Here is a 24,910-nt window from a genome sequence, read left to right as displayed (position 1 = left end):
TCGGTGTTATAGCATATGCCAAAGGGAAAAAAAAAATAACCAGGAAAATCCCAAACCTTTGCTCGCCCGCCTCCAAGGCATCCGCTTTTTTTGCTTTCCTGACAGCGGGAGGGTGAGAAGAGCCACGCTGCAGGGCGGCTCCCCCGGCTCGTCTAATACAAACTGCAGCGTAGGGAAATGAGGTGGGTGTGCGCCGGTACCTCCCTTCCCTGCATCATATCCCACTTCTAGGAACACTTAAAGATAAACACAACACACACAACACGCTGCCTTAGACCAGCCACCCAGCTCTTCCATGGAGGAACACCGTGCGGTAGAGGGCTGGAGAGCTCACAGGGTTTGCATCGGTAAAAAATCAAACATCTAACGCTACCCTACGATTCATTTTTCCCTTTACAATAACAGAAACATTTTGGTACAAGAACTAGGAGTGACGACCAGGCAATAACCCTAATCTTTAGACAACAGGATTATCTTTTTGTAGTAGGAAAAAGAATGACAATTATTCCCTAACGCAGGACACAGCTGCTAGGCTGCAGCTTGGGCCAGAGCCCACTGAAGGCTCTTCATGGACTTCGACGGGTTTGGACTGTTCCTGTTTGCATGGGGCTGCAGTCACTGCAACCACCACCGCTGAGGAAGAATACGCAGAGCTCAGAGTCGCTGCTGTCCTAACGTCCCCCTCCCCATCTCAGGCTGTGTCTATTTGAGGTTTAGGCATCTGCTAAACATTTTTATAAATATATATATATTTATGTGAGAGATGGAAAGGATGAAAAGAAAGTGGAGAAATGTTGTGATTTGTAAAGATACTTGTTATATTCAACTGTGAACAAAGGGGGGGAAAAAAAAAGCAAGTTAACATTCGGTACCACAGTTAGGAAGATTGTCTATATTTATTTTTGTCATGGGGCTAAGATACAAAGCTTACTGTGGTAAATATGCCTATTTGCTAAATAATTCATACTGAGCTAGTGCCTAAGTAAGAACTGCCCAGACTGGTGCCTGATTTATAAAAAAGATGAAACCAAGCCCCTACTGAAAAAGAACAGAATAGGGATATTTCTGCCCTTCTGCTGCACTCCTCCCTTCCACGGTGCCCCTTGACTTTGTCCGAGGTTTGTGTTCGTTGGCGGAGCTGCCAAGACAAATTCCCCGTGCCCCTCGTGTGGCACTGTAGACACCGAGTGGCGAGGAGGTGACATGCTCACTGTGCTGCCCACAAACAGCACCAGCTCGACCACGCTGTGCTTCAAGTTATGTTCTCCTGGCTGGACGCTTTCAACAGCGGCTCCTTGCAGGTTGCCAAAAACAGTTGCTCAATAGAAAAGAAATGCCCTACGAATAGCGATGGAGCAGAGCTGCATGTGGTGGAGTTTCTAGGGACACTTTTCAATGGGCCCTTATGATCAGGTTTGCTCATTAAGGGTAAACTCTTGTGTCTGCCCCTAACTTACACAGTTCAGGAGGCTCTTTTCGCAGAACTGAAAGCCCCTCTTGTCCACTGCTTCTTGTGCTGTCTTCTTAATTCTTCAGCTGTTCAGAGTCAACAGCTTCTCTTGGCTTCTTGGTTTACTGCTGATCGAACCTCCCCCACAGCAGCATCTGGAGAGGATGAGATACCGAGGCCCTGTGAGCTGTCACCATCAGGGAGTTTGGTACCCTCTTCTAGCAGGCGCATCTGCCTGCTGGCTGCTCGTTGCTGCTGCTCCTTTAGCTCACTGTAGGAACGGGAAAAGGTATGGAAGATGGAAGTGACTGGGAAAGCCATCAGCAAAATACCGCTCAAGATACTGCTCAGGGCTACCACCTGTCCCGGGATGCTGCGAGGCACCATGTCCCCATAGCCAACAGTTGTCATGGAGATCACGGCCCACCAGTAACTGGTGGGGACACTTGTGAATTCTTGCTTGGCTCCCAGTTCACTTTCAGCCAAGTACACCAGAGGAGAGAAGAGGGCCATGGCTACGCACAGGAAGAGCAGGAGAAGCCCAAACTCCCTGGTGCACCGACGCACAGTGAGCCCAAGAGTCTGCAGCCCCAGCGAGTGCCGTGCCAGCCTCATCACATACAGGATGCGCAGAGCTCGCAGGAAGCGCAGCACCAGGCCCACTCGCTCCAAGTACTTGTTGCTGGCTCCGGCGGCAGGCTTGCTGCTGTTTTTGGTGGAGACCATGTCCACAATGAGAGAGATATAGAAAGGCAAGATGGCCAGGATGTCGATGATGTTGAGTGGGGTTTTCAGGAAAGCACATTTGTTCTCTGCCTGGATGGAGCGCAGGAGGAACTCAAATGAAAACCAAGCCACACACACTGTCTCCAGCACAAAGATGTCATAGCACTTCCGTGAACATTCACCCTGGGGAGAAGAGGAGCAGGAGAAACACAAAAGGAGGGGGAAAAAGATTTAGCCAGAGAATAAACCAAAGAAAAACAACATGGACATTCTCAAGGGGAAGTGCCAAAAGCATGTGAAATCAAGATGAACTGCTAGCCACAAAGTAAAGCCATAGCTACGAAGAGGAGTTGGAACAGACGACTGAACACTGGAGCAACCAGCTACGTCAGGCTACGGCCTGACAGGTTAATGACACCCAGGTGTATCTCAAGGCGGCCAGGAATTTGGTGTGATGGTATCAGCTGCCACCCAGAGAGCCCACTGCCTAACAGCCAAGGGCTCACTCCTCATTTCTAACTGAATCTTTAATACCCTTTAGAAAGGATTGCTACATGATTCACAGATTTTTAACAAATGTGTCTTTCTCCCTCCCTTCCTGACAAGTTGCTTATAAATGGCTCATAAACACTTACAGCATTTTAAGTGCAGTGCTTGGGGTCATCTATAATCTGTTATTCACTGAGTACAGAACATTTTTTAAATGATAGCCTGCATTTACGAACACACTAACACTATAATCAAAAGACTACATAAAGCACTGATAAACTTAGTTTTTTATGAAAGAAAAAGCACAACGAGAATGGAGGGAGGGACAGGAGAGACAAGTATTTTTAATTATTTCACCTGTAGTAAGTAATTATCATGACACCTTCCCCAAACTTCCCAAGACAGAAAAGCGGTTTAAAAAAGTGCTTTTCCCTGTAAGTTCGCTTGGTGGAAAATCAACAGTCTCTGCTCTTTAACTACAAGCCTTGTAAACAAGCTAGCCTTGGAGCATTTGAGCAGCAGTAAATAATAAGGGCGATGACTGTTCTTTGATTGTTAATTCAACAGCAGAAATACGGTGGCAACTCTCTGCTCCATCACTGCTAGTGACACCCGCTGAATAATAATCAGCCTCTCTAAATAAACAAATTTTGATGCAGACAATTATAGGGCTAGCACTGTTTTCTCTGTAAATATAATGCAAAAGTGTTAATGCTCTGGTGGCCGTGAGCGGAAGGCAAGCGTGCATTTACCTGGTGAACCGGCTCAACTCTGTGCAGTTTATGAAAACTCTTGTAACTGTGTAGGAGTCCGTCCCCAGTCGTGGGGTTTGTAACTCTCACCGAACGCAACAGGCATTAGGTATCTCCGACACATCTAGTTCTGCTCACCTGTACTAAATTACAGCAATAAAATCTCATTAAAGAGTGGCAAGGCTGTGTAAAGCTGGTCCTCATCTCACCACCGGACAATCTGGCACATGTATAAACAGCTCTGCCCACACGCTCACCACCTGCACCTCACACTAGGCAGTGCTGAGGACATTTTTTACTGTGAAGTGCCACATGGTAACTTTATCACTCTCTAGGTGTTTGTAGACAATTTTCTCCCTGTTGTGAGAAAACAGCAAACTAGTTGATGGGATTTTTGCTCTGTTTATGGACTAGAATGGTCCCCAAAATGTGGGGAAGTGACTGGACACACGTTTCAAGGGCTGCTGCATTGCTGGCAGCACGAGCAGTATCATCACGTACATGTATATATACAAATACACACACACACACACACACACACACACACACACACACACACACACACACACACACATATAAACCCTTGTGTTACCTATCATGTTAACCAAGATGCTGAGACACTCTTCCCCATTTCATGCTTAAGGAGAAATTGAGACAATGAATAAAGAGCTGTCATTAGGAAAAAAAAAAGAAAACATAAAGAAGGGAGCTTCACAGCCTGTGTTAATGATCCTTGTATTCAACACTATGAATAATTGTAGGGCCATGTATTTGTATATTTTTTTCCCCATGTTCAGCTGGTATATGATCTATCTTTCACTGTTGCTCAAGGGGGCAATGTTGAAATAGAGGCAGGGAAAAATTACTTGTCCCATTGAAATTGCTGCCAAGGCCTTAAGCATATTGCAAGGAGGGGAGAAGGAAATGAAATCTTGTTCTAGTAGTGCAGTAACTCAGATGGCCTGTCTTTAACTTCCTATCTAATTTTGATAGGTGTGAACACCAGAAGGAGCTCAATTTATATCTGCTTCACTAAACTAATTTGGTCACAGATAAGTAGTTCTATCACAAATTTAACTGATCAGGCAAAATATATCGTTTTTAGGGGCTCCTCTCCTATCACATCGTGACTAGAGAGTGAGGCTCTTCCATCAGATAAAGAACCACGATGTTTTCATAACACCACAGCACAAACCTGGTTCTTGGGGGGCTGGAGCTGAAGCTCCCAAAGTCAGTGGAAAGCCACTGCTGCTAACTTCTTCTCACCTACCACCCAAGAAACCAGCCAGGAGGCTGCTGCTGCCCTAGAGCCCTGTGTGTGGGCGCTTCACGTCAGGCTGGACCAGAGGGCAGTAGCTGCAGGTGATTTGCAGCTCCTGATATGAGCCTTGTCCATGGATCAAGCTGAGACTTGCTGAAGGCGGCTTGCAGGAGAATAACTATGAATAGAGCAAAGTAGCAGAAATGGCAAGGGTGGGGGGATCCAATGTGCTAGCTTCCTTTCTGTGAAAGGTACATCACTACCTAGAATATCACATATAGAGACTTAAATACAGCTTACCTTAAGAGACCTATCTGGCAGGAAGCTTCTTGATTCTGTCACATCTGGTGCAGGTAGCACGTATGTAATGTTCACTGTCATTTAACAGATTAAGGAACACTAGTGAAGCCCATGGAGAATATAGCCTTGGAATAGACTTACATAGATATTAAGGTGTTTGATAGTTAATTTGGCACCTAATTGCCCTGGTCCTCTCCATTTGGTGCAAAAGGGAAGTAAATTGCCCAAAGTCATTCTGTATGTGGGCCTTGGTGTGGGGGCAAATAGACCTGAAAAATTTTCTTCATTGATGGGCTATCAGTAGAGCTAATTTCCAGAGGATGCTGTTGGCCTGTCTGCATAGCAACAAGCTTATCCTACAGATTTACCAGCCTATAGCTTTCCTAGTTATGTTTCCAACCTTCCTGCAGACTTGCATCAAACATGCAGGCACAGGAACAGTCCTGCAAGCTTCGTTTGGCTCAGCCAGAGTGGCTTTGCTGTATCTGAAGGTTGAGGCACCCCACACTGCAGAGTGAAGCCTGCATCTCTGCACCGCTCTTTGCCGGCACCATAATAAAGACATGAAATGTGCTCCATCCAGGGCTGATGGTGCGCTCTGGCTTTTCTCCACTCTCCCCGCTTCCCACTGTTGACAGCTAACGTTGTGAATGCTGAAATGTTTACTTCAGGAGAGTGGAACGATAATGCTCTGTTACACAGAGTTCATTTTAATGGGCTGAAACGATCCCTTCTTTTAGCTAATGTGTAATTATCTTAGCAAAGTGCTAGTCTTCCTCAATATTGTTATTAACCTACTGCAATCTGAACAAGACAAGCTCTGTCCAAAGGCTGTTGAGAATAAGAGGGTCTGAAGAGGCTTGCAGAAAACAGACTTGTGTGTTGATTAACCAGCCAGAGGCCATTTTTTTCATTAATTGAATCTCCTTCTGTTCCCTGGACCATGCTTCAGTAGCATCTAGGTATTATCTATTATAATCCCAAAATGAAATCACAAACAGTAACAGCAAAAATGTGTTTTAAGCTCCTTGCACTTGGCTTCTCTTGGCTGCAGCTGCTTTTGTTTGAATGTTTTTTTCCCCCTTGATTTGATATATTCAAAAAAAACTTTTTTCTTTCTACCACTTTTAGCTTTGTATTCTGGAGTTCAACTGGATGTTATAACTCTGCTTAGCTTTTTTTTTTTTCCTTTCAAGAAAAAAAAAAACCCAAACATAAAAGCACACGTACACACCGATGGGGGGGAAAAAAAAGCAACCAAGAATTAATCAGACATTGGAACAAAAGAAAAGTGCAAACGGAATGGAATAGCATCCTGCCTAAAACAGATCTATATCAAATCTATTTATTTTCCAAAATGATCAAGTTGCACCAGCTCATGGCCATAAACATGTACATTAACAAGTAGTTACTGATTTTCACTTTTCCTAAGCAGAATAGTTAGCTCTAATGCTAACTAACCAGATTTCTTAATCTTGTTGTCTGGTAAATTTGTATGATTACATGTTCACATCTGCACTGCCAACTAAAGATATACGAATATGCATCACTGAAAAGCTTCTTTTAGTTTTGATAAAAAAATTGATTTTTTTTTCAGAGGGTGCTGAATAAAAGATACAATGAATGGCAATCACAAAGGCACCCTCCACTTCACCTTTCTAATATTAAAAAGATTAATACTCTTTTTGCTTAATGTGTATATAACCATGTCATTAAATAAACAATATCTTAAGCTTTTAATTACAAAAAGCAGTGGTATAATAACAAATATAAGGAGACTGCTGTTCTTCAGAATATGATGCATATATTTGTGTTGTGCATGTCTGTTTCTTTCAAATGGCTTGTGGATTTTTTTCTCCTGTGCAGAAATTACTTGCATACGGGAAAATAACTGAACTTATGCAGCATATTGGGGCCGTATACTAATGTCGATTCAGGACAGAGAAAAAGAAAAGACGGAAAGTTTCAGTGAGTGATCCTATACAGTCAAATTAAAGTGAGTGTCTTTTGTTAGGATTTATAGACATTTGCTGTCAAAAAGCCAACTGCAGTAACTTTCTTATAGAGAAACATTTTCTTTGCCAAAGTAACTACTGAGAAAATTACGAAAAGAAAAGCTGGTGTCACTGAAGTTTAAATCTAACTGTATTCATTGCTCTATAACGTCAATCTAAAAATTGCAGGCATCTTTCAGAAATGCTTTGGTTTGTTTGCAGTGTCGCTTTCCCTGGTACTTTTCTGTACCTTGTTGCGTGACTTGTCTACCCTTACTTCAGCCTCTTTGGCCTCCTGAGAAGAAAATCTGATTGTTCTCTAGATTCTTGCAGGCTTTGGCACCATCTGCCCCCTCTGGTATTAGAGGATGTCAAAAAGCCAGATCACCTCTGACACCACAAGTCCTGGGTCACTCTGCACGCATTTTTGTATGGTCAGCAGCTCCACAGCACTTTCAAGGAAGAAGCTGCAAAGCCTCAGTGCCACCCACTTCACTCCTATAGAGATGGATTTCCCTCATACACTAGCATGGTCAAACTTACAGGTTAAAAATATTTTAAAAAAATGAGAGTCATTCTATAACAGAATTCTTACATAAGCTTTAAAATCATGCATTTTTAAAAAAGGTATTTTGGCTCTCTTTCGCTTGCCTTTTGCTGACTTGAGCCTTTCTGGTTGTGTTTTTCAAGTGTTCCCCTGTGTACATGTGATCAAACCCTTTTTTATTAAAAATCCAGCATTTGAAATTCTAATATAACCAAAGTCTCAGCACCTGACAGCAGTGTCATGAGACAGCTAAAGTTTCTGAAGCCATTACAGAATGTCTACTCATGGCTCGAACAGCACGCGGCCCTGAGCGAGACAGCGTAGCCCAACGCTTAGGGTGTTCTTCCTGGGTCTGGGGGGCATAGCTGAGCTGTTTGTTCCACTGAACCTCCGTATGGAGATATAGAGGACAGACCCCCCCCCCCCCCCCCGACTTTGGACTAGGCAACAGCCTAACGGTTACAGCACCTGCTTGGCTTGTGAGAGAACCAAGTTTCTGCCCTGAAGGAACCAGTGTGGAAACCTGTCCCTAGGCCTGCCCTAACCTGAGAGAATGCCTGGAGCACCAGGCTTCTGGCGGAACGGGTTAAGCTCTCTCTTGTCCCAACTTTCGCTGTGACAGGAAGAAACCTTTCCTGAGAAAAATTCAAGCAAATGGCAATATTCCCAGAAATAAAACCTCCCTGCTACACACAAATAAACCCCTAAATTTTGCTCACACTGCCATTTTCTGATGAAAAGCAATTTTCTGATGAGAATGTCTAGCCAATTTTCACAGGAAGGGTGAGTGCATGGCTCTTGCTATGTGACCTGTTGCTGGAGTGCTGCCCTCAGGCACAGGTTGCGCTCTTGGTGGTACCAGCTAGAGTCAGTCTGAAACTTGGAGTCAGCCTGCTCTGAATAGTTCTTGTGCTCCTGAGCAAAGATGATTCAGCTACTGCATAGCTTGTCCTCAAAGCACTCTGTCTGTGAATTCAAAGTAATGGTTTCTGCTTGTAAAGTCACCAAGGGGATATGTAAGAGCCCTCTGGTTCCTGCTGTACGTGCTTTGATCTGCAGCTAGGCTAGTTTGTGCTTCATCTTCAATCTAGCTGCTAGAGAAGCCAGAGCTTTGCCTTCACTGGGGAGGGCTGTTGCTGGCAGTTGTGTTACCGGCATGAGAGAGCTCTTGTACAATTGTTCTCGGGATGGCACGTTTCTTTTTGCGTGGAGGAAACAGGCAGGAGCTATACCTATTTCAGACATATCGCTGGACTTCCTTTGATCCCAATACAACACAGCCCCAAACCACCATTTTTCAACACATTTCAGTCTGTCACTTTTATTCTGCAAAGTGAAGCCACAAACAAACACGGAACAAACCAGAACAAGGGACATGCTGAAAGACTACAGCAGCTGCTAGCAGGTAGCTTTTCAGGGTGTGCAGAATCCACAGCCAGAGTCTAATTAGCTTGTAAAATTACTTGCCATGCTATTTAGCTACAGTCATGCAGTCAAAGGGTTACTGAGGTACAGCTACCTGCATGTGCCTTTCATTTATGTTTCGAAGTGCTCTTATACACAACTACAAAGCCAGATGGGTATGTTAACAGCTCAGAAAAGGGTCTGGGAATAAATTAGAGGGAAGAAAGTATCATGCGTGTGACAAGTTTATCCCTGTATTGTGATAGCCTATGGGAGACCGAGAGAGTACTGACGATCCTGGAGGCTGCACCGGTCGGAGAACTCAAGCAGTTGCGCTTCTTATAATTGGGAGCAGCCCGCTCCTTTGGGCCAACTCAGCCTGAAAACGCACACCCAGAATTAGATACTGCAGGTGGGATGTAGGTTTCTATGCCATAAATGTTGTGCCTTGAGGCCTGTTTAACCACTACTTTTCCTTGCAAATCTCTCTTAATAGCTGCATGCTGACCGCACAGTTTGGGCGTATCCATCTGCACTGCGGAGAAAGACAGGGACACAGAGGATTCAACCAGCTATCAGGGATGTGTTTGACCAGCTGTAGGGATCCTAAGGCTGTCCTCCATTTCCCTGCCTCCTTCACTTACTCTGCCTGCCATATAGCATATATATTCTTCACAGTTCATTGGCCTGCTTCTTTTTGCCCCATGATGCTGCCACTCCCAGTAGAGTTGCTGGGAAGTATGGAAAACAGTTAAATAGTACTACACGTGCCACAGAAGCCCTCTCATACCTACCTTCTCCTCCACCAGCTTTCCTCACACCTGCACCCCCTATTACCACCCATTTCTCCAAAAGCAACAATATTGGTTAACAGCAAAAGTAACATCATCTGACTGTGCTTTACAGAAAGCAACCAAAAACTGAAAAGTGCAAGCAGCAACAAACATATAAAGAATAAAACAGACCAAAAATACGCGCAAAACAGACATAATTGCAGGAACACATCCAGTCCCTTGTTCTTAAGATGCCTATCAGGGACAAAAGGACTCGCGTGTGTTTGGGGCGGGGGATATGTAAAACATTTAACATTTTAAAACTCCTCAGACTCTGTGACTGCAGCTGGGCGCAACTCAAGGGAACAGCATGTGCTTCAGCAGCCAGCTGCTAACATCTCCCAGCCTGATTATATGACACACTAAGGGAGAGGGGCTCTACTACAGCTTAAGGAGAAATGATATACTGTGGGTAAATTTTCTTAGAGGACATTTCTTAAGATTCTACTGCATTCTTACTGCTTAGGGACCTCCTAACTGGGCTAGTATTCCCTTCACTTACTGTTTCTTAGTTCTCTAGTACTTGTAGCCTATTTCACCATAGTGAGTATAAACAGTTTCTCAGGAGCTTCAGTTTTCAGCCTTGAAACAAGCCACGACATCAGTTCATTAAGTTCTTGGCTAGTAAGTACACACATGCACGCACATACACACAAAACAACCGACACTTGTATTTGGAGTCTGCTGTCTGCTAGATCCCAATATGCAAGCAAAGGACTTGATTTGTTCAAGAACCCCTCATGTTCAAGAAGGACGATTCAAACCAGAACAAGTGGGAAGAATAAATCTAAGGTTACTTGGCTGACTAGTAGAATGGAAAATCTATCTTAAAAGAGACAATTAAATGCATTTGGCTTGTTCAGCATAATGAGGGCAGAGAAGAGATACGATTGCTGTCTGTAAACACGTCAAGGAGATAAAGAGAAGCACTCTTTAATGGCATAGTCAAATATTCTCATTCAAGTCTCTCTCCAGACCTGCTGAAAGCACTGCTATCTCCAACTACTCGTTGGATGTTTTCAGTCCCCAGCTCAACCCACAAAATGGGACATACGATTACTCCTTAACACTCTTCAGTGCAAAGTCAAACAGGAAAGCTCAGACTACCCTCATTGGCTCTTTATGCTACTTTGCTCAGGAGTGGCTGAGAAGCTGCTGCACAGATAACACCAGCTAAGTTACAGGAGTCAGATGGCAAGACAGGATTAGGGAGGAAAGGGATGTGACACTTTTTGCACCAGCTGTTTGCAAAGAGACCACATGACTAATCTAAGGGACAATCTTGTCAGGAGAAGAAATAGCTACGCACTAGCTTTTTGGAAGCTACACATCAGAAGACAAATAAGGTTCCAAAATAGCCCTCTTGTAGGAACAGGAAAGACCAGAGACCTTTTAAGATGAAGCTTCTCAGTTTCTGAAAATGACTGTGTAATGTGGTCACCCATGACAGCAGGGGACTGCACTCACTGACCTCGGAGGCCCCCTCCAAATCCTACATTTCTGTAACTTTCAGTTAGCAAACGAAATTATGGCATGGGATCAAGATGCTGGAGTTAGGCCTCAGGGAATCTGAGATCCCTTCCCAGCTTGTCCAAAATTTTCTTCTATGTATGTGAGTAAGATATTCATAAGCAGGCTATTAGTGATATTTAGAAACGTACAATCTACACGTACATACAAGAACAGGTTTACTGTCCTGTGTTAGAACAACTCCTACAAGTGAAAATAATGATTAGCTGTATTTGAGGTCTACTCAGGAAGCTTCGACCACTTCACCGTCTCTCAGTGCCATCTGGACGTTGTTTACGGACAAAGAATTACGTAAAGACAGGGACCCATGAGAACAAGATGTTATATTTGAAACTCATGAACTTGCATGGCATTTGAGGTGGAATTTCAAAGGCCGCAGCCCATATGGCTTTCTTTTTAACATCATTGCTCTTCAGTAGACCCCTGTACGTGGGAAGCACCCAAGGGTGACACATGCTCCAGGAGAGTATCTGGCTCCCACATAATCTGTCACACACGGACCATGTAGGACCTGCACATCCTGACCTCCAGCAGCTGCTCAGGGCAAAGGACTTGTTTATCCATGTCACTGCTATCATTAGCAATAGTAATACAGAAAAAAAATGACGATTTAAATGAGCAGTGGTATCCTCCAAATAGCTTCACTTTAGAAGCATTGACTTTCTTCGTGTTTCTGAATAAAAATTATCCTGTAATTTTCTATTTCCAGAGTGTTTTTTGGGGTTTGGTCCATTTTTTCACTAAAATTGAAAGTTAAAAATAATGAATAATTAAACACCAGAAGTCTCTTTGCTGTCATCCCCTCCCCTCAGTTTCACATGAACTATAAATCTTCCTTCTCAGTCCATTCTCTTTTCTAGCTTTAAGGCATCAGGGCCCCTGAGGCTTGCAAAATACTACATATACACACACACACACACACACACACACACACACACACATATATATATATATATATATATATATATAGTAAATCCATCCTATGTAAACCTAAATGCTTGGTCCTGAGCTTTTATGTGAAGAAGCTCAGTTACCTTGCAAACTAGTTCATCTCCTGATGTACAGAGAATACTAGCTTGTAATTTCTATTCTACAGAGCGAATATGCAGTGCTTTGAAAACAAGACAGACTCATCCCTGCAACCCTGTTTCAATAAACTTATGCAATGACCCTTGGCACACCTGATTCTCCTAAGCTCGGCAAGACTTGAAAATAAAGATGGGGGCTATCTCCCATAAGTGGTAGCATAAATTAAAACACAGCAGAACCAGAGCACGACTGAGTCCTCGCCTAGGGCACTTACATGCAGTTTGAACCATGTCCACATGACATGTGTAACCCCAACACTTATACCCAAAAGCAACAGCCCAAGAGACACACAGCTGTATCACAGAGCAGTGGGCTTCTGACCTCTTCAAGGAAATAGTTCCTCCTCTCTTAGGATGCTCCTGCTATAATTAAACCTCTCCAACACTGGAGAAAAGTGATGCTCTAGTATCTAGCTATGCTCATAGATATACAGGGTCTAGAATTGTGAGCTGCATAAATCCAGCATACTCTTTTTTTCCCCCCTTCTTCTTTTAAAGCTTGGCCTACACACTAAATAAAACCCTTCACTCTTGTTTTCACTCTCAATTGTACATATTTTATGACTTATTAGCTGGATTAAAAAAATCTTATTCTATACAGTATTTTAAAGCTTTTTTCCCCTGTTATATCTCCAGTTTTCCCCTTGTTCTGTAGGTTTTTATCCTCCTTCTGCCTCCCACTCATTGCTGTTTCTATTTTACTGACCCACGTATTAGTTTCGATGGTTTCTGCAACCCTGTAATCTGCTGCAAATTTTAGGAGCATCTTTTCTTTCTCCTTGGAGGAAAGAAGAACAGAGGCAAGCTTATGTTTTTCCTCTTATATTTTTTCCAACCTTTTTTCCCCCCTCTCTTTCCCTTTATCCTATTATCTGAAAGCAAGTGAAGTATTTGCCTATGTTGCCTCTGGATAGATTTGCTCTCCTGCTGGTGGCTCAGAAGCAGCTGGCAATCTGCTACTGCACTGTCACTGCACTAAAATGCTGTGAAGTTGTATTCCTGCATCTGTGAAGTGGATAAATCTCTGCAAGACAGCTCTGACCACTGCAAATCCTGCAGTCTCCCACATTCCCTGGGACTGCTCAAGGCAACAGCATTTTTTGTGACACCAACCAGTATATACGGGCATGACTTACCTTAGGTTTAGCCAACGCTTTTACTGTGTACAAACCCCACTAGCTGTGGAATGGGAGAAAATATCCACAGCTTCTGCCTGCAGAAACTCTGCACATAGACCTTTCAGGAGCTGGAATTTCTGCTCTGTTGTTGTCTCCATGCAGGGCACCATGTGCCAAGTTTCAAACAAAGCTTGGGATGTATTGGATGACTGGGACCTCCACGCTATTTTCTAAATTTCCCATCAGTTTCCAGGCTCAGAAGGAAAGTGTGTGCGTGTGTGGGAATGTGAAGGTATGGTGGCCCTGTCAGTGCCATGAAGTCTGGCATTTATCATGGTTAACACTCTAGTGCAGTTGCGCTGTCCTACTCATGAATGACCCTACCAGCTTGAGTGAAACAGCAGCTAAGCACTGGAGCTAAACCCTGACTGTAATATGGCCTGTCCCCTTGTAACCGCCCCCCCGCCCCGGTTCTCATCCCCTGCAAATACAGCCAGTGCTGGACAAGGCTCTCTGGTCAGCCTTCTGCATTCATAGGGCCAGATGCACCCCGTGCCCCTTCTTTTCAGACAGCTTCCAAGCTTCTGAGGTTTTTTTCTGGCTGTCCTTGCCTTTAATCACAATTATAAATCATCACTGCTCATTTCATCTTATGGATGACTTCAAGTCTGAATACAAGTGGGCCAAAAAAAAAAAAAAAAAAAAAAAAAAAGCCTGGGTTTACACCATCCTTACTGGAAACTCCTGCTCATCAGGGCAGCTTGCCTAAATGAGATAGGCAGGATGGGCAATGGCTCGCAGACTTGTAAGGCCAGATACGGCTGTTGAACTAACCCCCTGCAGAGCAGATGATTTCTCCAAGAGTCTCCTGAATCACATCCATGGTTTCAGGTGAGCTAGAACAGTGCTTAGAAAGACAGACAACATGTACTTGAAAACTACATGAGAAGTACTCAAGTATCTCTAGGTAAACTGTTTCCAGTGTTAATTACCCACACTCTAAAATATATCATACTTAGAGTATGAGATGTCTAGCTTCAGGTTCCAGTCCCTGGTTCACTGTTGTCCATGCACATTTTCTTATACTGCTATTTGCTGAATTAAAAATCATTTTAGTATCTCTTTATAAAGCAGGTTTTCCAGGTTTTGAATCATTCTTTTAACTTTTTTTCCAGCTTTCCTGTTTTAAGGATACCAGAAGAATCTCAAGTCTTATGTTTCCTCTCTTCCCTGTCATGTCAAAATGGGAAATCATGTACAGTAGATTGTTCACCAGGATCTCCAAATCTTTTCCAAGCCCTCACTTTCCAAAGGAGTCTTTTATCCTGGGTGCACTCTCTATACTTACAGACTACACTCTGCACCGATGAACTTGCAGCTATGAACTTGCTGCTCTGTTCAAATCAGTTCAGCCTACTGTGCCAGATACTTCTAAGTACCTGACTAGTGTGTCATTTTGGTGCTATCTGTAAATGTCATTTGAATTACTTTGTATTTTCTCCCAGAATACCAGCAAAGAAGCTAAGTAGCTCTGGACCAAAACAAGACACTTGCATATGCCTTTCTGCATACACTGCCACTGGATCATAGTTTCTCATGTTGTATTCTTCTACTGCAAACCTACCAGAAAGCTTCAAAGTACTTAATATGGTAGGTAAGTTTCTGAAAAATGCATTTTTTATTAAATGAGGATGTTGGGCCGCATGAATTCAAATGTATCACAGAAATATAAGTGCTTACATCAAAAGTTGTTTTTTTCAAGTAACATGAAAATCTTACAAAAATTATATTGTCTGACTAATAAGTGATTTTCTGCATAGACTATAGTGAATTATGCTGCTGTCTGCACAAATGTGGCTGATTGATTGCACTCAATTCCATGTTTTTCACAACTCCTTTCTTAAGCCTTTGTTAAACAGTTCTTGAAAAACTTCTTTTTTTTTCAAACTGTTTTTCTTTCCATTTATATTCCACTTTTCTCTCTTAATTTGCCTTGAATTTAAATATCTTCATGGCTACTAAAAGAAGTCCACAATTTCAAAAACTTCAGTCACCACATTTTAAGCAAAGAAAATGTAAGTATTTATAACATTGAATGACTTAATGCTATTTTTTTAAGTAAGTAAGTGCTGCACACACATCAATCAACTCATTACCTCAGCCCAACTATATGAGGTCTGGCCAAACATAGGTCTAGTTGCTTTCTCTCATTCCAAACCTCCAAATTTTTAGCAACATATCCTGGAGCTCTAAGGTGAAATTTCCAGATGATATTTTTATTACAAATAAAGGACAGATTTTCCTCTTTCAAAACACTAGGACAGTACTGAACAAGCTCACACAGCACAAGCTGTCTTGTGAGAGGCAGTGCAGCAGCCTGTTGAGTAAAGATTCTGTGCTGTGCCCTCAGGATATTACAAAGCAAGCTAATACTGAGGAGTTGTATTAATTTTACAAACATGACTGGAGACCAAGAAAATATTCTCATGAGATGTCTTCAGAGACTCCCTAGATGGTTTACCTGAAGGTTAGGAGAATAAATAAAATAGGTAGGTACGGATACTTACAATAGTGGAACCAGAGAAATATGAAAAGAGACCAAACACGGAGCATGTTTGGCTAGATGAGCCACATTACTGCAAATGTGAACCAGTTAACAACAGGACAAAGTTACCAATGCTTTTATGGAAGATTCTTAGCTGTTTAACTATTTATCATTAATGTCATATTGCAGCACATTTATACAATATTTAAAAGAAGACCTGAGCCTGCTATTTCTTCATGAGAAGATATGCTGGAGACTGAAAGTCCAGTTTACTAGCACAGCATAAAGTTATTAACAAGTCAATAGAAATTTTATCTTACCTAATTCTTGCCTCATCCCCAAGCTCACAGTGCATAGAAATTCTCTCTCCATCCTCTGACTTGCAACCTTGACACTACATAGAGTCCCAGCTGGTTCCCCAAATTTATATTGTAACCTACTGTCTTCAAAATTTTCCACGACAACTCCTTGTCCCATGAAGAAGGCTTATCTTCTTCAGGAAAAGCAACTCAAGACACTACACTGAGATCCAAAGTTAAGAAAAGCCATGGCATTAGCAGCTCAGGCAGTAACTTTGCTGTGATGGGGAATTTCAAGCAGAGGATCTGCAGACTCACTATGTGCCTTTGTGCCGCCTCCACAAAAAAGCTAAGGGCAACTCTTAACGAAAGAAAACATGATGTTCCTCCCAATTCCTTTGATGCAATAGAAATAGACTTTTCTTACTGGGACCACATATCCCTTATCTTCTCCTGCCGGAGCTGCCATATAGAAGAACTTGATATAGCTCCTAAAGTTTAAATAGCTTGAATCAAATAACAAGTTTGAACTTCTTCTTCAGGGGAGGGAAGATTTCAGAGGATAAAATGTAGTTTATTTTTGATTTTTTTTCCAAGAGGACAGCAGTGCTGTGTGCAATGCTGAGGACCCATAGCATCAAATGTGTCTCCCTGGACTGCAAATGCAGTAATCCTGAACTCAGTAAACCAAACTGATACTGAGAAATGTTCTAACATTAACAGCTGGATTTGGATAACCAGTCATGAAAACATTTAGACTGACATCCACAAAAGGAAAGATTAGCACACACATTTCTTACACATTAAGGACTGTATCATTCAGATGATTCACAGGCAAGCATAGTTCCCAGTAAAATGATCAAAGGACGTGATCACAGCTTCTTGAGATTTGCAAAGAACATTTTGCTATTAGTGCTATATTTGCAAATTCCATGGGAGTCAGATAAAAGATGTTCACAACTCAAAAACCACACAACTCAGCATGTAAGGTTTAGATTGTGCAGTGCAAAAGTTCTTGGCTCTGTGGTTTTAAAGCTGTGTGTGACCCACAGGACACGAATGTCACTTCTATCTTTCAAACTCACTTCTCATCACTTTCAACTGCTTTCAGACAAACTCAAGCTGTCTGCAAGGCAACAAGCACAGCATATTTCTCTGACCATCAGACAGGAGCTGTGAGACCGCAGGATGATGCCTCAGACTTGCACTGCACAACTCCGCAATTGTTGCTCTTCAGTTTGAGATTGCCTGGACAGCATACAGTGCACCACTGCATTTTGTACGAATGACGATGGTCTGCTCGCAGCTTGACATATGAGAAAGGTGCACAATGGATCTGAACAGGAGCACATATGCAATTTTTATTTCTCTTATGATGAAGGTCATAGATACTCTGTTTAAGACACTCTGTCCAAAAGCATTCACAATTTAAGCATGGGGCTACACAAAACAGGTGATCAAACTATGAGACAGAAGGAACATAAAAACAGCAAAACAAACTTTTGCTTATCTCTGATGACTAAAGCTCTGGCTAAAGGATGCTCCAGTGAGTTCTAAGTTTCTAATTTGGAGTTTATGCTAACATTTTTATGCAAGCACTGCCTGAGCAGAAAATCTACCTTGAAATTTATGAAGGAAAAATAACACACACTTATAGTTGAAATAGAGCTCTGCAGTGCTGTGAGGGCGATGTCCCTTAAGTAAAGGCATGTGAATGTGAAAGTGAATGTGAATCCTATGAGTCCACAAGAACTTCATTGTCTACAATGAAGTGCTATAGGAATGGTGGGCAACAACTAGTAATCGTCATTTAGTCTTTCCCTGGTCACTAGCCAGAGCAAATGTAAAATGCAGATCAGCAATGTAGGTTACAACAAGTCCATCAATCAGTCAGTTCAGATGTCGTAACTGGTGCTGTTGTTACAGCTCATTGTTTTTGCATTCAAATAGCAGAATTATGAGAATGGTTCAAAACTGAATTTCTCAAACAATCTACAGGGAATTTAGTTAGTCCAATTCCTTAAGATACTTCTTTAAAAAGTCAACCTCGGTGCCTAGATATTATAAATAGATCTCCATAATTCAAGCAAGGAGATTTTTAAAGTATGTATTTTGCATTGGCTGTGTTATAACTTCTAGAATAGATTGGTCCACAAAGAAAAGAAAAACATGAGCTACTTTTATTTAAGATTTCCATTCATGGAAAGAGATTGTATAAGCAACACATAAAGATGTGGCTCTAAGTTAAAAGTGTGAGGATCTCAGCATCATATAAGAAAAAGCAGCTGAATAATCACAAAAAAGAGAAAACGCTAGAACAACAGCTCCTCAGTAATGGAAAGCTTCATTCAAGAGTCTCAAGAAGAAACCCATCTTTGGATAGAAAGCATCAACAGTAATTGTTTTTTACTCTCTACATTCTTTTTAATGAAATAAGTACAAGTTTTAACCTAAAAATGACAGTTTTTCCCACCTAAAAGTACCTCAAACCTCAAGACTTTTGAGACAATAAGGTATCATTCGTTCAATGGATGTTTGACATTGCTGACACTCTGGGGCCCCGCCTACCTATGTCTCTTCCTTATTTAGCTGCCTATTTAGATTAAAAACCTAAACAAATCCATAGCAATAGCCATTACACACAATTTTCCTAGCTTTGTCAGAAATTGTTTATTGTGTACCTTTGTGGCATGAAAGCTTTTGGCACAAGATTGTTTAAAACTCACCTTCACAATTTATCTATTCCCCATCCTCCCCAATATGAAAGCTGAAGCCCAGTATGTAAATTAAGATTAGAATGTTAAATAGTTTCAGGCTTCTTTATGAGCTATATTATTATCTTTATTATTTATTACTCTCTTTGTTGTAACATTTTTTCAGTTGAGGTTAGTGAATTGTAATTTCCTATCAGAGTATCTTTAATTAGCCTAGCTTTTTCCAATACACTAGAAAATATAATGAAGAAGGGAGTACCATCTGATTTTCTCTTGTTTTTACATTATGCTACTACACGATTGAGTTCAGTGGGACTCAGGTCTATAAAGGCTTTTGTGAATCAGGACAAAATGTGTGATGGAAATCTCTGAGTTCACTACTTTTTTTTGTGGTGATGAAGATATTCTAACGAAAGAAAGGAGCTTTCCTCTTTAGATAGAAATGATCTTACTGTTTTCACCACAAAGAAAAGAAAGAGTCTAGCAGGATGGCCATCGGGCCTTTGACTGACTTTCTCAGTATCTTTTGGTTGCTTAGCTCTTACTCTACTCTTACTCTTACTCTGCTAGCTTCTTAAGGCTTTTGCTGTAATGTATTCCCAATTGGTTTATTAGCCACTTGCTTTGAGCCACTCTATGCCTGCCATTTCTTTAGTAGGTTGAGAAGCCCACTTAAAGACACCATAGGCCTAAAATGGATACCCTATGCTTCTGGCTCTCTTTACATCTTGGAGATCATTTTTCGTGGTCCTGAAAGAACTCAGTACCCTGAGAGTTCTTGCTATGGTTTTGTCTCAGAAGTATTTTGTATTAAGAGGGATGTTTTTCCCCATTTTATTTAGAACTTCTATAGAAATATCCCAGTTTGAAAATCTTTTCTTAGGAGGGAATTTTTCCCCATTGTATTTGGATCTTGTTTAGAAATTTGCCCATCTGAAAATTTTGAGATTTAAAATTATGACCTTGTTACCATTAATAAAATCACCAACTTCTCTTTGTAGATTTGTTTTCTTTATACATTTGAAGTGTCACTTTCCAGAAAATTTCAGAAACAGTTATTATATACATTATTGAATTGATGGGTTTTATTTGACTTAATCAGTAAAAAAAAGCTAAATGGGAAAAATCTGACAAGATGAAACAGATGTCCAAGTTGGATAAGTAAAAAGTAGCTTAGGAGCCAGTTCTGCCAGTTTTATTGATAACTATGCAGCATCTGAAATCCATGATACTATTTGCAAAAAAAAGTAACACTCAAGCTGAATCAGGGTAACCATTAATGAGAAAAAGATGGCTATGGTAGTAGGAATGCAATGCTTCCCACTCCTCTGTAAAATCACTTAGTGGCTGTCATCTAGAATATCTGGAGCAGCTAACTAAGTTAACAAAATCTATGTTTGACTTTTTTGTGTATTTAAGAGACAGGAACTCAGTCCATGAAATAAATCTTCAAAATAATTGCTCATCCACTTAATAATTGCTTTTGACTTTTAGGGTTCCAGTCTTACATCTGTGTGAGGTCACTTACACCTCTCTAGGACATCCATGGGTGTAATAGCTGGTCCATTCTGATCATATTGAAGGATCAGCAATGAAAAACTGCTCTCTAGCACTCCCCATCCCCACCTTATTAGCTCCTCTCTCTTTCCCTGCAGCAACAGCAGGACAGAGAGGTGGCATAAAAAGCTTTTATTCTCCAGAGAACATCAACTCAGGGAAAAGACCACTGCTTGTTAAACAGAGTATCTACCACGATAGCTCTGACACAGAAACCTACCAATAATAATTCCAGTCAGACAGTTTGGAAAATGTATACACTAAATACTGTGTGTTCCTGAAATAATATTTACTATTTGTTTGTTCCTTAGCCAAAAGGGCTGCAGATACATTTTCTGTTTGTTAGGAGACTGTAAAACCAGACCAAAGAGCTATTTCTGGGCACGAATTTTAAACTAGGTGCTAGGGATACAGCTCAAGGTGATTAACATGACTTTGAATTCACACGAACTCTTGTCTTCCCACTCCTATTATTTGATGAGCTCCATCGACATGCTGAGCCATGTACAGATGACATGAAGGAGTTTACAGTCTAGCTCTCAGATCCTACAAGCAACTCCATGTGGCAGATGCCAAAATCTTCACCAGCCTCACTGAAATCAAGAAGGTTCTGCATGGGCATTTACATGCCTTTTTGCAGGACTAAAATCAGCCATCGTGCATGACTCCTGGAGTGACTACTGACTACTCAAATAGAGAAAGAAGTGTTGATTTGTATCAATTCAACAGCAGGCAAGGAATACTGGGGAAGAAATAAGCTATGGAAGAAATGATCTTTCACCTGTCCCCTGTGCCAGAGTACTACCTTTGTCTCAAACAAAATAATAATTTCCCTTGTGCCCACAGTCCTCCTCTGTGCAAAGGGCAGAACAAGGTTATCTGCAGAAACTCTGTGCTTTTTTAATTTAAGGGCACAGGAAAACATCAGATCATTTATTCTGATTTTCATCATATCACAAGCACTTCACCTTTTTACCTCTTATGAAACCAGTAACTTTTATTTTTGATTGAAGCAGAATGTGTTTAGCTAAATACAACCTTCCAGAAATCTTGAATGCAGTCTTGAACTGAAAACATCAAAAAACAGAGAATCCTTCCTTGTCTCTTTATTATCTGCCCTAATAATTAATCATCGTGGTATTAAATATTGGTAACTAGTTTCCCGTATGAATTTATCAGGATTCAGCTTTTCAGTAACCATACACCTTTTCTCCACTTAAGTTAAAAAACTTCCTCTCTTCTCCATAAAAAATACTTATTTGCCTAATCAACACACCCCTACAAACTGTCTTTTGATATGCTAAATGAACAAAAATATTCAACTGTCTTATTGTACTACATTTTCTCCAGGTCCCAATTTTTTTTGCAGCCTCCCCAGCTTTTATAAACAGCATTTAGAAATGTGAACATAAGAACTAACTGCAGAATTCTAGTGTCAATCTCACCAATGCCACAAATAGGCACGAAAGCATCTTCCAGCTTCTAAACACTACTCCTCAGCTTAAATATTCAAGGACCACATTAAGTCTTTTGTCTAAATGCTGCAATAGGAACTTACATATGGTTGCTCGTCCCCTAAATCTTTTTTAGAATCCCATTTTTGGAAACTAGACTGTCCATTTTTGTAAGAACAACCCTGCATTCATTTGTGTTTATTATACAATTTTGCACTCGACTGTGTGAAAATGTGCTCTTTAAATGCCCTGCTTACCAAGTAGTTCAGGGTTCTCTAATACGCTTGCTCCATTTTTATTATTACCCTACTCCACCCCACAGATAAAAGGGGTCTAACTGCTAAATGATTATTCTGAAAGCAATTGTCAGCTGTCACCTAAACCAGGAACATTTAAACACTAATCACATTCAGTTTTCAACAGTAAAGTTTCCCATGTGCTTAAAATTCCAGTATACTAGAAGGAACACTGTGGATTAATTTGAATGAAAAGACACAAGTTCTAAAAACAATCATTTTGTTTTATCATAACAAAATAGCTTTAACTAGTACCTAGTTTTGCTACTATCCTCAAATTTAACATGGTAAAAAGCTTTGAAAATTAAGCCCTTATAATAAGGCAATTATTAAACAACATCACAGACGTTTTATCTTTTTCTTTTAGCATGAACAGTTACCCTTCAGTGAGTCTGATTCCAAATTAAACAACTCAGTTGAATATCTAACCTGAAGTACCCACAAACACCCTGTGCATAACTTCCAAGTGAAGGGTGAGATTAACTGCTCCTGAAATACTTAGTAAAATGCTGCATGGGACTCTCTGGAATTTTTGGACCCATTTATCATCAGTATGATTTTTACTTTCAACACTGCAAAATACTGAACGTCTCCTGTCAGTAAATGACCTCTGTTTTTTCCATTACCAGCAGTGAGAGATGAGCCATTCGGCACTTGGAAAATGAGGCACAAGAGGAGTCTGCTTTATGGTGAACTCAGCATAGAACTGAGAGGCAGAACATAACTAGATAAAATATTTGCTTAGTAGGTGAAGTTCACAATTAGGTTTAATGACCGTGCAGCTGGAAAAAAAGCCTAAACATAAAAGTGTCTAGCTTCAGTTTGAAGCAATCTAAAGAGACCACAAAACCTTTCCTAAAAACCTTTTTAAAAACCTTTTCCTCACCTCAACCCCACAATGTTGCATTTCAGCATACATTTAATGAAAATGTAAAGGTCCTTCTCTACCAGTTTTCAGGCAAATTCTCACCGACTCACATGCAACTAATCCTAGGATTCTATATCACTTGTATAAATAAAGGAGTAACCCCTTAGGAAATTTGTTGAAATATAGAATAAACAAAATATCCATACACTTCATTTTCATGTTCATGAACCGTTCACAGCTTAGACTCCACAGCTTAGAGACACAGCTTAGTACCAAGCATGTCTGAACGTTGAGATAGATATATGCTCTTTTCCTGCTCTTCAACTGCTGTCTCAACTTCCCTGCCCTTTATCTCACCTATGACAGCAGAATATTTTTAGATGTGTTTCTTATAGTGAGGTACCGAAAGTTCATTAAAAGCAGCTTGTTAAAGTACTGTTAGGAAAATCTTATCTTTCATCTCTTAACTTTTCTTCAAACTTATCTTCAAAATATTGATCTTCAGGCAAGAGTGATTTTTTTATAGCCACAACAGCTATTTGTCATCAGGTTAGTGATGACAGAAAACAAACCTGTCTGGTGAAGCTGCCTGCTGGTGTGAACTGGCAAAACAGAGTTTGGCCCAATCTTTCCTCAGTAGTAAGTCACACAATGCTTCTCTGTTCTACTCCAGCCTGCCCTCCACATCAAAAACACCGAATACAATACCTGTATGATTGCTGGAGTGACTTTGCCCTTCGTGTTCCCTGAGGAAGTAACAATGCAAAACACTTCGAGAAAAGCTGCACTCACCCGATCTTCTTCTTCTCTGACATCTGGCATGGTGCTGATACAGAGGCTGACTGCAGTGATGGCAACAAAAGAGATTGAAATACAAGCAAAGAGCTTTCCTGGGATCCCTGAGTGGGGGTTCTCCACCATATCCCTGAGCTTTCTCATGCACAAACTCAATCGGCTATTGTCCTGGAAGGCACATTGCGTAGTTTCACTAAATACCATCTCCCCTTCATACAGTCTGGCCTCAGCTGCCTCCTCCTCTTTCTGTCGCAATCTCTTTTTACAGCACCTCTCCAAGTGCTCCTCTTCTATCCCCCAGTACACAAGCTCCTCCTGAAAAGAAAGAGCACACATCTCCCTGAGAAGCCTCAGCTTCCCAGCTGTCAGGAAAGTCATGATTGTCCTGAAGGCACTAGGATTACGGTCAAAAAAGTATTCATTGCAGTTAACATCATAATCATCGCAGATGTTCATGATCTCATCATAATTGTTGCAGGATTTTAGCTTCCCAAGCCTGGTCAAAGGGCAGTTCTCCAAAGTGGTCCATGGAATTTTGTATTTAATACCACCTACGTTGATGATGACAAATCTGGTCCGGTCTTCTAGACGGGCTAAGCAGCACAAGTCTTCTCCTGGGTGCAGAAGTTTAGCCTTTTTGTAGAAGAATCCTTTCTTTGTTTGCACTTCATAGAGGTTTTCCAAGTTATTGAAGGAGTAGGAGCTGAACTCAGGATCTGCATTCCCAGTGAGCAATGCCATTTTTTGACACATCTGTTGAGTTCATAGGGAAGTCATGTTTACTCGCACAAATGCATATGGTGCTTGATTGGAGAGCCACTCTGCAAAATGGAGTTTTAAAACAACAACAAAATTAGAGCTTTGTCAGGTGAAAAGAAATCCTTCCCCCT

At 41.2% G+C, this 24,910-nt stretch overlaps 1 protein-coding gene across 1 annotated transcript; it reads right to left on the bottom strand.

Moving 5' to 3' along the window:
• Positions 1 to 1,256: 1,256 nt before the first annotated feature.
• KCNG2 (potassium voltage-gated channel modifier subfamily G member 2) lies at positions 1,257 to 24,773 on the bottom strand. Its single transcript, XM_062568017.1, has 2 exons — positions 24,018 to 24,773; positions 1,257 to 2,359 (listed from the first exon to the last, which is right to left on the bottom strand). The coding sequence occupies exons 1-2, from the start codon at positions 24,771 to 24,773 to the stop codon at positions 1,547 to 1,549; spliced, it is 1,569 nt and encodes a 522-aa protein (XP_062424001.1). The 3' UTR covers positions 1,257 to 1,546.
• Between the last annotated feature and the right edge of the window lie 137 nt (positions 24,774 to 24,910).

The sequence above is a fragment of the Rhea pennata genome, chromosome 2 (assembly GCF_028389875.1).
Source record: "Rhea pennata isolate bPtePen1 chromosome 2, bPtePen1.pri, whole genome shotgun sequence".
NCBI lineage: Eukaryota > Metazoa > Chordata > Aves > Rheiformes > Rheidae > Rhea > Rhea pennata.
Note: the sequence above shows the minus strand (reverse complement) of the source record. Positions and strands in the feature narration are given on the sequence as shown.

Excerpts from the sequence above, each read along its gene's own strand:
- KCNG2 (XM_062568017.1), bottom strand. The coding sequence starts at position 24,773 with ATGTGTCAAAAAATGGCATTGCTCACTGGGAATGCAGATCCTGAGTTC. Across the intron at positions 2,360-24,017 it reads TCAGAGAAGAAGAAGATCGG|GGTGAATGTTCACGGAAGTG; the intron begins GTGAGTGCAGCT and ends TCTTCTCCCCAG.